This window comes from Strigops habroptila, chromosome 18, assembly GCF_004027225.2.
Source record: "Strigops habroptila isolate Jane chromosome 18, bStrHab1.2.pri, whole genome shotgun sequence".
In the NCBI taxonomy this organism is placed as follows: Eukaryota; Metazoa; Chordata; class Aves; order Psittaciformes; family Psittacidae; genus Strigops; species Strigops habroptila.
In genome coordinates this window covers 4,569,937-4,580,054 of record NC_044294.2, presented here as the reverse complement: position 1 = coordinate 4,580,054, position 10,118 = coordinate 4,569,937, and the positions used below count along the sequence as shown (strand labels likewise).

The 10,118-nt window shown below is 59.2% G+C and overlaps 1 protein-coding gene across 1 annotated transcript; it reads left to right on the top strand.

The window, feature by feature from the left end:
- Nucleotides 1–3,120: 3,120 nt before the first annotated feature.
- Nucleotides 3,121–9,778, top strand: LOC115602221 (lymphoid-restricted membrane protein-like). Its single transcript, XM_030473101.1, has 15 exons — nucleotides 3,121–3,219; nucleotides 3,300–3,451; nucleotides 4,472–4,518; nucleotides 4,902–4,978; nucleotides 5,133–5,196; nucleotides 5,486–5,561; nucleotides 5,787–5,814; nucleotides 6,425–6,565; nucleotides 6,684–6,815; nucleotides 7,320–7,467; nucleotides 8,248–8,300; nucleotides 8,891–8,941; nucleotides 9,063–9,145; nucleotides 9,226–9,339; nucleotides 9,520–9,778. The coding sequence occupies exons 2-15, from the start codon at nucleotides 3,333–3,335 to the stop codon at nucleotides 9,677–9,679; spliced, it is 1,293 nt and encodes a 430-aa protein (XP_030328961.1). The 5' UTR covers nucleotides 3,121–3,219; nucleotides 3,300–3,332; the 3' UTR covers nucleotides 9,680–9,778.
- The last annotated feature ends 340 nt before the right edge of the window (nucleotides 9,779–10,118 follow it).

The following is a 10,118-nucleotide window of genomic DNA, read 5'->3' as shown; positions in this document are numbered from 1 at the left end:
TGTTAATCCCTTCACTACATATCTCAGGGCCTCATTCCTACACCAGGCTGTGCTGGTGGCAAGGCACTGGTGTGCAAAGGTGTCTGTCCCCTGTCCCCCTGGTTTTGTACGCTTTGTCTGCTCAGCATCATGCTTTGAAGGTGGTTTTACTTCCATGCCCTCTTACGGGAGCCTTGGCTGCAGTCTGTCTTGAGGAGAAAGCACATCCTTGGCTAGAAAAAGCACTCAGCATTAAAATAAATAGTTTAAACCCATGTGCCAAAGCAGATCCTTGAGGAGGAGAATGGCATCAGGGTGATGGGGCTCCATCTGCTGAGTCTCAGCTCAAAGGAAGGGTCTTCTCATCTGCTTGGGTCTCCCCTTTCTGAAATGAAACAGTGCCTGGAGACGAGTCAGCCCAGGACTGGCAGTGCTAATGCAAACCTGACTTTATGCCTGGAGACTTCACCAGTGGTTTGAGATAACAGCCAGCTGGGAAACTCACTGAGAGACTGGGAAAGCACTCACTTGCCTCTGGATGGACATGCATGGATGTACTCACCTGCAGGATGGATCCAGCTCTGTCATCCCAAGCCCTGAGCATCCTCTTGCAGCTTGGGCCAGGTACCCTGCTCGCTTCAGGGAATGTGTCTCTGCAAATCCTTCTCTAAAAAGAAGCACAAGTGGTCAGCCCTTGCACCTGAAACTTGTGGAGATGGACAGAAAAGGAGATGGACAGAAACCTTAAAGGACAGGAGAAGAAAGGAAATCTCAGGGGAAGTATTTTTAGGGAAAGGCAGGGGATATATAAGACTGTAAAGCAGAGGGTGACAGTTGCAGTCTGCCTTTCAGCATGTCCTGTGTCCTGGCAGTGTGAACTTATGCTATGTTAATTGTCATTAATTGTGCTAATCATGCATAGCACAGCTTGTGTGGCTGGGTACGTGTGTTACTGGGAAGAAGTGTGTTACAGCATGGGAATTTGGGGCTATCCTTTCCCTAAAATGACTAGTGGTTTCTCAGCAGCTCTGCTTTTGGGTCAGGTCAAAGCAGGAGGTGTTTGCCCCAAGAGGGGAAAACCCAGCCCTGGGAGCTTCAAGGACATTGGAAGCCCTGACCTGGTGGGGACCACTGTCGATGGCCATTTCCAAAGCTTCATCCCAATGGGGCACAGATCCTGTTTCAGAGCTGCAAATGGGTTTTCTGAGCCCTCCCAGGTCCTTCGGCCGTATCCTGCGCTCTGGCTCTTGCTGATGGATATGATGCTGCGCCAGCCCTGCCCCGGGGCTGGGAGATGCTGTTTGCTGGCTGACCTCTCCGGGTTTAAGAGATTTGCAGACCCCAAAGACCTGCCTTGTTCCTCTTGGTACATCAGGGTCCCTGGGCATGAAGGTGCTAACAGCAGCTGCCTGCCTGCACCCCGGTCCCCTGTAGTGCTGAGCATCGAGTCTGACTCCATGTAAGCTCATTAGGGGAAGAAAGCAGCTTTAAAGGATTTGAGCAAAGGACTGGGCAGGAGAAGGGGCAGCGGGAGTGATGGCTGGGGGGGAAGTAGGGCTGCTGAGAGGGGCAGGAGGGATGGGGGTCCTGGGCAGAGCAGCTTCCCTGCATCAGCACATACAATGCTACAGGGGCTCCTCATCTGCTACCCTGGTTTAAGCTGGTGCTGTGCCCCCCATGAAGGCATGAAGGGGTTCCCAACTCTGCGGCGGCCCAGAGCCCTGAGCCTCCTGCCAGGGAGGTCCACTCTGCTCTGCAGACACTAGGCACGAAGGGAGCAGTCATGGTCTCTTCCAGCTCTGCCACCTCCGAAGAGTGGGTTCAGGATCCGGCCCCGCACCGAAAGCAGAGGTTCTCTGGCCACCTGCAAACCACTCAGCCTGCCCCAGCCCCGTGCGGGGAGCTCCCAGCCGCTCTCATGCATGTCCTTTAAAGGCCTTCTCACATCCAGCTCTTCCCTGGCAGCTCATTCTGCCGCAGATGAGGTTGCTCTCCCCTCCGAGGAGCTCGCACCACGCGGGGCGCCGGCACCCCCGACCCCCCCGTCTGCTGGGGACCGAGTGCTGGGTCCGAGCTGGGTGGCCCCAGCATCTACCTTCAGCTGCATGAGACAAGTTCAGGCAGGTAACGAACCGGAGAGAGCTTGGTGAAGTGGCGGAGGCGAGGGGAAGCGCTGGGTCTGGCTTCCCGGCAGGGTTATTTATGCCACGCCGCATGCCTCTGTGTTTCCATCATAAAACAAAGAGAAAGAGCGAATGGCTGTGAGTCTGTCTGAGCTGTAGTCAGCAGAGGGGTCTCCTGTGTGTGTTATGGAGTGAGTGCTTTGCATCGGGGACCAGCCCTCAGGAAAACTCCATTGTGATGGCTTTGGCTGATCCCTGATGGCCAGGGGGCTCCTGAGCCCCTGGACAGAGGCACCAGGGACAGTTTCCAGTGTATAGGCATGAACTGGGCTTTTTTTTTCATATACCAAGTGCTGTTTGCTTTACACCTTCTTCAGGGCTGAGCAGGCTCTGGGAGATGGATGATGGCCCCACTCAGGATGGGGGCAAGATGGGTGATGGCCCTGCTTGGTGTGATGGGGTGACCTGTACTGAGCTTGGCCAAGGCTTTGTGCAGGCCAATGGGACTTCAAGCAGTCCCTGCTCTCTGTCCCCTTCAACCTCTGCTGCATTTCCTGTCCTGGCCCTAAAAAAACCTCCTTCTACCCCATATCTGCATGTCTGTGGGTACAGCTCCCAAGGAGACATGTCCTGCAGGAGAATCTCTTCACCCTGGGCTGGGAACAGGACTCTGTGGACTTTCTGCCGGCTTTCTCTGCTTTTTAAACATTGCAAAACAGCCTAAATGAGATGTCTAAGCTCCCTTGGACTCAGGAATCTCTTCTATTTGCCTGTCTGGGAGCCAGCCTGGCAGGGGGATGCTTGGGGATTGGACTGGCTGGGGTACAGCAGGTTTCTCCCATTCTGCCATGGGTGCTCTCACCAGTAGGTGGGTGCAAACTTATCTCCCCCGCATGGAGATAACCCACATCAGGAGCCCCAGTTGTCCTGTAGGAAGGGAACGGGGGTAATCCACCTTCTACACTGCCCAGGAATGGGGCTTGTATTAAATTCCTCATTCCATCGCTCTGTGCCCGCCCGAATCCCAGCAGCATCCTCCCAAATCACAGCGGGCCTCCCCACCTCTTTTCCCACAGATGCCTCCACACTAAGCAGAGGAGCTTGGAGCTCCTGCTGGGTGAGAAAATGCTTTAAAAATATAACATTTAAGAGGCGTTCTCCCATCTGCGCGCAGCTAATACGTGTCTCTCGTGATAGGTGTGCTGGTCCCGGAGCCTCCGCGCTTCCCAGATGAAGCCGCTCACAGGGACCTCGCTGGGAGAGGAGGAAGAGGAGGCACAGGGGCTCAGCCAGGGGCGCCGACGGCGGCAGCAGCAGAGGACAAAGGGACCCAGCCCCCCACCTCAGAGGTATGTGCATGGCAGACTCACCCCATGGATTCTTGGGGTGCTGGCGAGGATGGGATGGGGACGGCAGTGCCAGGCAAGGGGGCATCCTGACTGGAGCATCATTTCAGCACAGTGGCCCCTTCTGCAGCCACCACTCCTAAGGAATGACCCCCAGGCTTGCAGGAGCCTGACTGTAGCCCTTTTTGGAGCCAGGAGCCAGCAGCAAAGTTTTGGGGTTCAAACCCTTTCCCAGCGGGGTACTGGGTTTCAACACAATGCACTGAGCATCGTTTTGGCACAGTGGTCCCTTCTCCTGCAGCCTCCACTCCTAGGGAACGACCCAGGCCTGCAGGAATGAGAGGGAAAAGCCAGACTGTGGCCCTTTCCTGAGGCAGGAGCAAAGTTTTGGGGTCCAAACCCCTTCCCAGTTAGGTGCTGGGCTCCAACACGAGGCCGCAGCCTCTGTATCTCCACGCATTGGTGATCTGCCGTCCCCAGTGTGCTCCAGCATCCCAATGAGCAGGGATGCTGCAGAGCTGCCAGACTGCCTTGCACCCAGAACAGGGTTTTAGGGTGGCAAGACCATCCTGGTGCGCTTTTGGGGGGGCAAAATCATGTGCAATCCCCGTGATAGTCATGTGAGATGGTGCCTGGGCTCTGCCAGCAGCCGGGTCTGTTGTGCCTGAGCAGAGGCCGGCTCACAGCGAGGTGTGCTCAGCAGCCAGAGCAAGGGGAAATAAAGCAATGATGTGCTGAGGAGAAGCAGGGCCGTGGGCTGGTGACTCACTGCTGGCTGGGAACGGCTCCGGCGGGCTCCTCCGTGCTGGCTCTGCGGCGGCTGCTGTGCCCGTGCCAGGGACAGCGGCGACAGGGACAGAGTGGGCTGCAGGGGATGCTCAGAGAGGACCCAGGTCTGCAGCAGCAGCCCATGGAGTAGCAACCCATCGCGGGGTGCTGTGGTGCTGGAGGAGGGCAGAGGGGGTGGGATACTGCCTCTGCTGCCAGAGTTTCTTTGGGGGTTACTCGGGTTTCTCTCCACAGGGAGCAGCAGGCAGAGCTGGCCGGGCTCCCTGCGTCTACAGATGAAGGTAAGGACAGCCCAGCACGGGGATGGGGGGAGTGGGGTGGGTTTTGCACCCTCCCTCCTGGAGCAGCATCATATGGGTCCAGCAGGAGGGTGTCCCCTGGCCTGGCAGCAGCTGCCTGCAATCCCACACCCCATCCAGCCCTGAGACCCCAACCCCATTCCCTGCATCTACCTCAACAGCAGTAACCCACCATCTGCACTGATCCCTCACCCTCCTCCCCCTGCCCTGGCCCAGCTCCCTTCACCCCACAGGGGTATTTTGGGGGTACCTGCCCCAAGAGCCTGCAGAAATGCCAGCGGGGTTTTTGGGATCTCCCTTCAAGTGGTGTCAGGCTGGGGAGGGGTCACCGGTGCCCAGCTCCCAACACCCTTTTCTGTCCCCAGGGAGGATGAGCAGTCCCCAGGGGCACCCAGACGCGGTTTTGGCTGGGAGTGAGCAGAACGTGGAGCACGTTGGTGAGGTGAGAGGGGAGAGGAGGGCAACAGGTTGGGGGGCTCTTCCCTTGAACCCTCTTGGGCTCATGTGGACCCCCAGCTTCTTGGTGCTGCTCTTTTTGGGTTGCTGTCCAGCACCAGGGAGGGGTTTGCTCCAGCAGTGCCCTCATGCCCCTCCAGGTGCCAGGCACGGACAGGCAGGAGGTGGCTGTGCACACCGGGGACAGTGCCAGGGCCAAGGAAGGTGGGTGAGTCCCCTTCCCACATCCCTGCCTTAGGGGAAGGCTTGGAGAAGCTGGGGATGAATGTGGGAACAGCACGGCCTGGTGGGCATCATCTGCCTTGATGAGGACATGAGGAAGGGGGACTGGCCTGGAGTGGCCTGAAGCCCCCCTGTTATTGGGGGAAGGACTGGGATGGTCCCACAACACGGGCACTTGCTACCTGCTGGGACAGGAGGGCAGAGGGAGGAGGAAAGGCCAAGGAAAGTCTTCATGTGTGGTCTCTCCCATGGCATTGCTGCCTTCCTGCAGATGCAGAAACCCCAGAGGAGTCACTGCTGAGTTTCCCCAGTGAGCTCGCGGTGCTGGAGAGACTTGGCTTGCATGGGTAAGAGCAGAGAGCACCTCCGGGGGCTATGGGACAGGGGGGCCCTGTAGCAGAGCACCATGTGGTCCAGGGATTGGACTTGCCTCCTTTTCCACTGCACAAGAGCCACTCTCCAGACAAGGAGCACTTGGGTTCCCGCTTCTGGAGGTGGCTGGCACCCCTGCGAGCAGACCAAGGGCATTTTCAGCATGCAGTCCATCCTTGACAGCACTTCTCTTTCTGCAGGGTGGCTTTGACAGAGCAGGATGTGGAGGTGAGGGCTGGGGAAGGGGGAGGCTGGGGAAGGGGGACACGGGGACTTTGCTGGCTCACGGTTCCAGGGCTGTGCCCTGCTCCTGGCCACTCTCCAGGCACCGCAGTCCCCTGGCAGCCACAAATCCCTTTCCTGGCGATGCTGTTGGCGTTTGGAGGCAGCTGCATTTCCACGGCAAGATGAGCCCATCCTCAGCATTCCCACCGGGTGCTGTGCAGCTTGCCAAGAGCGCCCTTAAGCCGGGGAGGTGGCGGAAACCGCGCTAATAAAAACCATTTTGCTGTGAGTGCCAGGGCTGAGTCAGGCTCTGCTGTCAGCTGGGACCTGCAGCGAGGGCTGGCATCTGCCCGGCGTGTGCTATTGCCAGAAGGGCTGGGGATTGCCATGCTTTATCCATGGGGCACGTCTCTTTGTCAGGATGGCATCTCATGGGGACCATCCCCATCATGCAGCAGCCTAATGGCTTCTGGGGCAAATGCTAACTATCCTTAGCACTGCCCTGCTTGGTGGCTTGCTGAAGGGGTCTGTCTGTGCCTTGGGGACAGCAGCGCATGGCCCTGGTGGCATCCCCATCACCCTGTGTCCCACCTCTCGCCCTCCCACCCCTCAGGCAGCCTTTGCCCACCTCGCCCTGGCTTTTCGCTGTGACGTGTTCACCCTGCGGCAGCGGGTGCAGGTGGAGAAACGGGCACGGGATGCGGCAGAGGAAAACATTCAGGAGGAGCTGGGGCAGTGCCGGGCTGCCCTGGAGGTAGGTGGGCATCAGGGCAGGGAGCTGGCATCTGCTGGGGACATCCAGCATCCAGCCCCAGAGGCGTTTGGACAACCTAAAGTCCTGGCTCCAGGAGATTCATCCTTTCCCTCCACAGAGGCTGGGTCCATCCTGCACTGACACAGGCTGCAGGGAGACACTGGAGCAGCTTCAGCACAGCCTGGCCGTGCTGGCGGCTGCTGTGGAGCGGGCAACCAGCGCTGCAGAGAAGCTGGGGGCTGTACGTCAGGTCTGTGATGTCTGCACCCTGCAGGGCTGGGAGCTATGAGGGGTGCTGCGGGTGGGCTTGGGGACCCATCCCTGGGCTTGCTGGGGTTTGTCCCTCCTAGTGGTGCTGACATTGACCTCATGAACATGGTATGACATGAAGAAGTTCTTCCCTGTGAGGGTGGTGAGGCACTGGCACAGGTTGCCCGAAGAAGTGGTAAATGCTCCATCCCTGGCAGTGTTCAAGGCCAGGTTGGACAGAGCCTTGGATGACATGGTCTAGCGTGAGGTGTTCCTGCCTGTGGCAGGGGGTTGGAACTGGATGATCTTAAGGTCCTTTTGAACCCATTCTATAATTCTATGATTCTGTGTTTGCACATACTGGGTGCAAGGGATCTGCCTGCCCTTGGGAGCAGGAAGGGGATGCATTTACACCCCTGAGTGGATGCACAATGCAGGACAGGCAGGGACAGGGAGATGGGACCAGGAGATGGGGAGCCTGATCTCCCATCCTGCCTGGCCGCAGGAGGCCCGGATGAGCCGAGCAGCGGAGGTGATGGTCCAGCACGTGGAGAACCTGAAGCGGCACCACCTGCGGGAGCACACGGAGCTGGAGGAGATGAAGCGCCTGATCCAGCAGAACTCCCGCAACCGGCAGCTGGCAGAGACCCAGGGTGAGGTGGGCTCTGCGGGGTGTGCATGGAGTGATCCCATGGGATTTGGTCCCAAACCCCCCCGAGGGGTCAGTGTGACCCTGCACCAAGAGCCAGTGGGTTGAGCAGGCTGGGACAGGGGGTGGGTGACAGCTGGGACCTGATGACAAATGTGGGTTCCAATGCTGGTGTAACAGCAGACGCGGCGTGGGAGCAGGTGCCAGTGGCTGGAATGCTGTCATCATGCTGCAGGGAATGCAGGGCAGGGGGGCACAAGGCACACAAAGGACGCTCTGTCCCTGGACACCAACCCCACATATGCTATTACCATGTGCAAAAGCAAGGTCCCTTCAGACAGGGCACATGAGTGACTGGAATGCTGGAGAGGGACACTTCATCAGGGACTGTAGCGATAGGACAAGGGGTGATGGGTTCAAACTGAAACAGGGGAAGTTCAGGTTAGATCTAAGGAAGAAGCTCTTCCCTGTGAGGGTGCTGAGGCGCTGGCACAGGGTGCCCAGAGAAGCTGTGGCTGCCTCATCCCTGGCAGTGTTCAAGGCCAGGTTGGACACAGGGGCTTGGAGCAACCTGCCCTAGTGGAAGGTGTCCCTGCCCGTGGCAGGGGCTTGGAACTGGAGGAGCTTTAAGGTCCCTTCCAACCCAAACCATTCCGTGATTTTATGACTTGTACCAAGCACTGAGCATGTGGCCAGGACAGCTTTCGATGGGAGGGAGGTTTGCAACCATCAGCCCTGTCTTCATTTTTGGGGGTGATGTAAGGCTGCTTCTCTTTGCTTCCAGATGACGCAGAGCCACGGCTGAGGCCTCACCCCCTGATGCGAACTTTCCAGCAGGTAACTGGTCCCAGTTCAGCGGCCCTGAGCCACCACCTCCCTGTGCCCTGCTGCTCTCCCTCGCCCTTTGGTCCCCATGCACCCGCTGTCCCCAGGCGATGCCACCCCTGCCAGCTGCTTGCTGCGGGCAAGGTCTGCTAGAAGTGCCGGGGATGAAGCAAAATGTAGGGGTGGCCTCGGAGGGCTGCAGGGAGACAGGGTGCCCGGGGTTGGGTGCTGCTTGTCCCGGAGATCTCAGGCAGGTCCCTCTGCATTGCAGGGTCATAGCGCGAGAGGCGCAGGCTTGGCTGTTCTCTAGCACCAGCTCGAATTCGGCACTGATTTCCCTACAGCTCAAGAGGTAGGGGAGCGCTCGGGGAGGGGGTTAGGCAGCCCCGCTGGCACGGCTTGAAGCAGTAAGGACAGGCACAAACCTCTTGGCTTTGACCTTCCCTCATCCCACCAGCTCTCCGTCTTCCCCCCTTAGTGCCAGGGCCAGTGTGAGGCTGGCACAGTGTCCCTTCTCCTTGGTGTCCCTGTGCTGGGGAGGCGATGGGGAAGGAAGGGAGGGGGAGCACGGGCAGCGCTCACCCCCAGCCCCTCCATTGCAGGGGTCTGCCCGCCGCAGAGTCAGCATCGCCGTCATCCCCAAGCAGCTCTTGGTAAGGACACGCGCAGTGGGGACGGACAAGATCTCTGTGTCCCGCTGTCAGACATGTGTCCCCTGGCTCGGTGCTGCCGGGGCGCTGGGTCCCCACTGATGTTCCCACCTTCGGTGCCCAGCCAGGTGCCAGCCCCGAGAGCCGAGTGGCGCTGGCCAGTGAGCTGGAGAGGGACGGGGCCCAGCGCTGGCGCAGCACCCAGAGGTAACCGCCGCGGGTGGCACGGCACCGGCTGCCACTGCCCCACGGGGCACAGCACAGCACCATGTCCTCTCCCTCCCCAGAAGCGAGCTGGAGCCACAGGGCCAGGGCAGCACCGTGACTGGGGCCCCAGCATCTGAGGCACAAGACAAAGGCTCAAGTGCAGGGAGCAAGGAGCCGGAGCAGCTTGGGCTGACGTGAGCAGCACCCTACGTGTGCCCAGCACCCTATGTGTGCCCAGCATCTGCCTGTGGCTGCTGGGGGCCAGTGAGGTCTGGGGTTGAGCTGAACCCTCTCTCCTCATCCCCAGCTGGGGCAGAGGTGGGATTCGCTCTCCTCTCCTGGCTGATGAGTGTCCCTGGTCACCTTCTCCCCAGGTCCAAGGGGTCCCCAGAGGAGCTGTGGCGGCCGTGGCTCTTCCTCCCGCAGCACTACTGGGTTTTCTTCTGGCTGCTTCTCCTGAGCATCGCCTTCCTCCTCCTCATCCGTGCCCTGGAGCTGCAGCAGCTGCAGCCTGTGGCATCACCCAAGGCCTAAACCTGAGCGGGGAGGGGGAGACCCTCAGTCTCCATCGTTGCTCCTCCCCCACACTGTAAAACACCACAGCCCTAGAATAATAAAATTGGAGGGAAAATGGGGGGATTGTAATGCTGGAGCGCAGGGAGAATCCTGAGGTGGGATCTAAGGTTTGGCTGGCACCTCCTTACAGGCACAAAGGGCTCACGGAGCTGCAGAAGCCCTCATCGATGCCATGAGTTTGCCTGTTCTCAGCACACCAAGGGGTGCAGGGATGCTACCACACATTCCCCTGTGCTGGGGACAGAGACCAGGCTGCCCATGGCCAGTGCGTTTGCATTAGAGTCATGTCCCCCTACGCTGGCTGGACACCCTCCACCACGGCATGTCCTCGGTCCCTGCTCCTGGGGAGCTGTAATCAAGATCTAATGCTCATTTGCTGCTGCCCGGGGGATAAAGC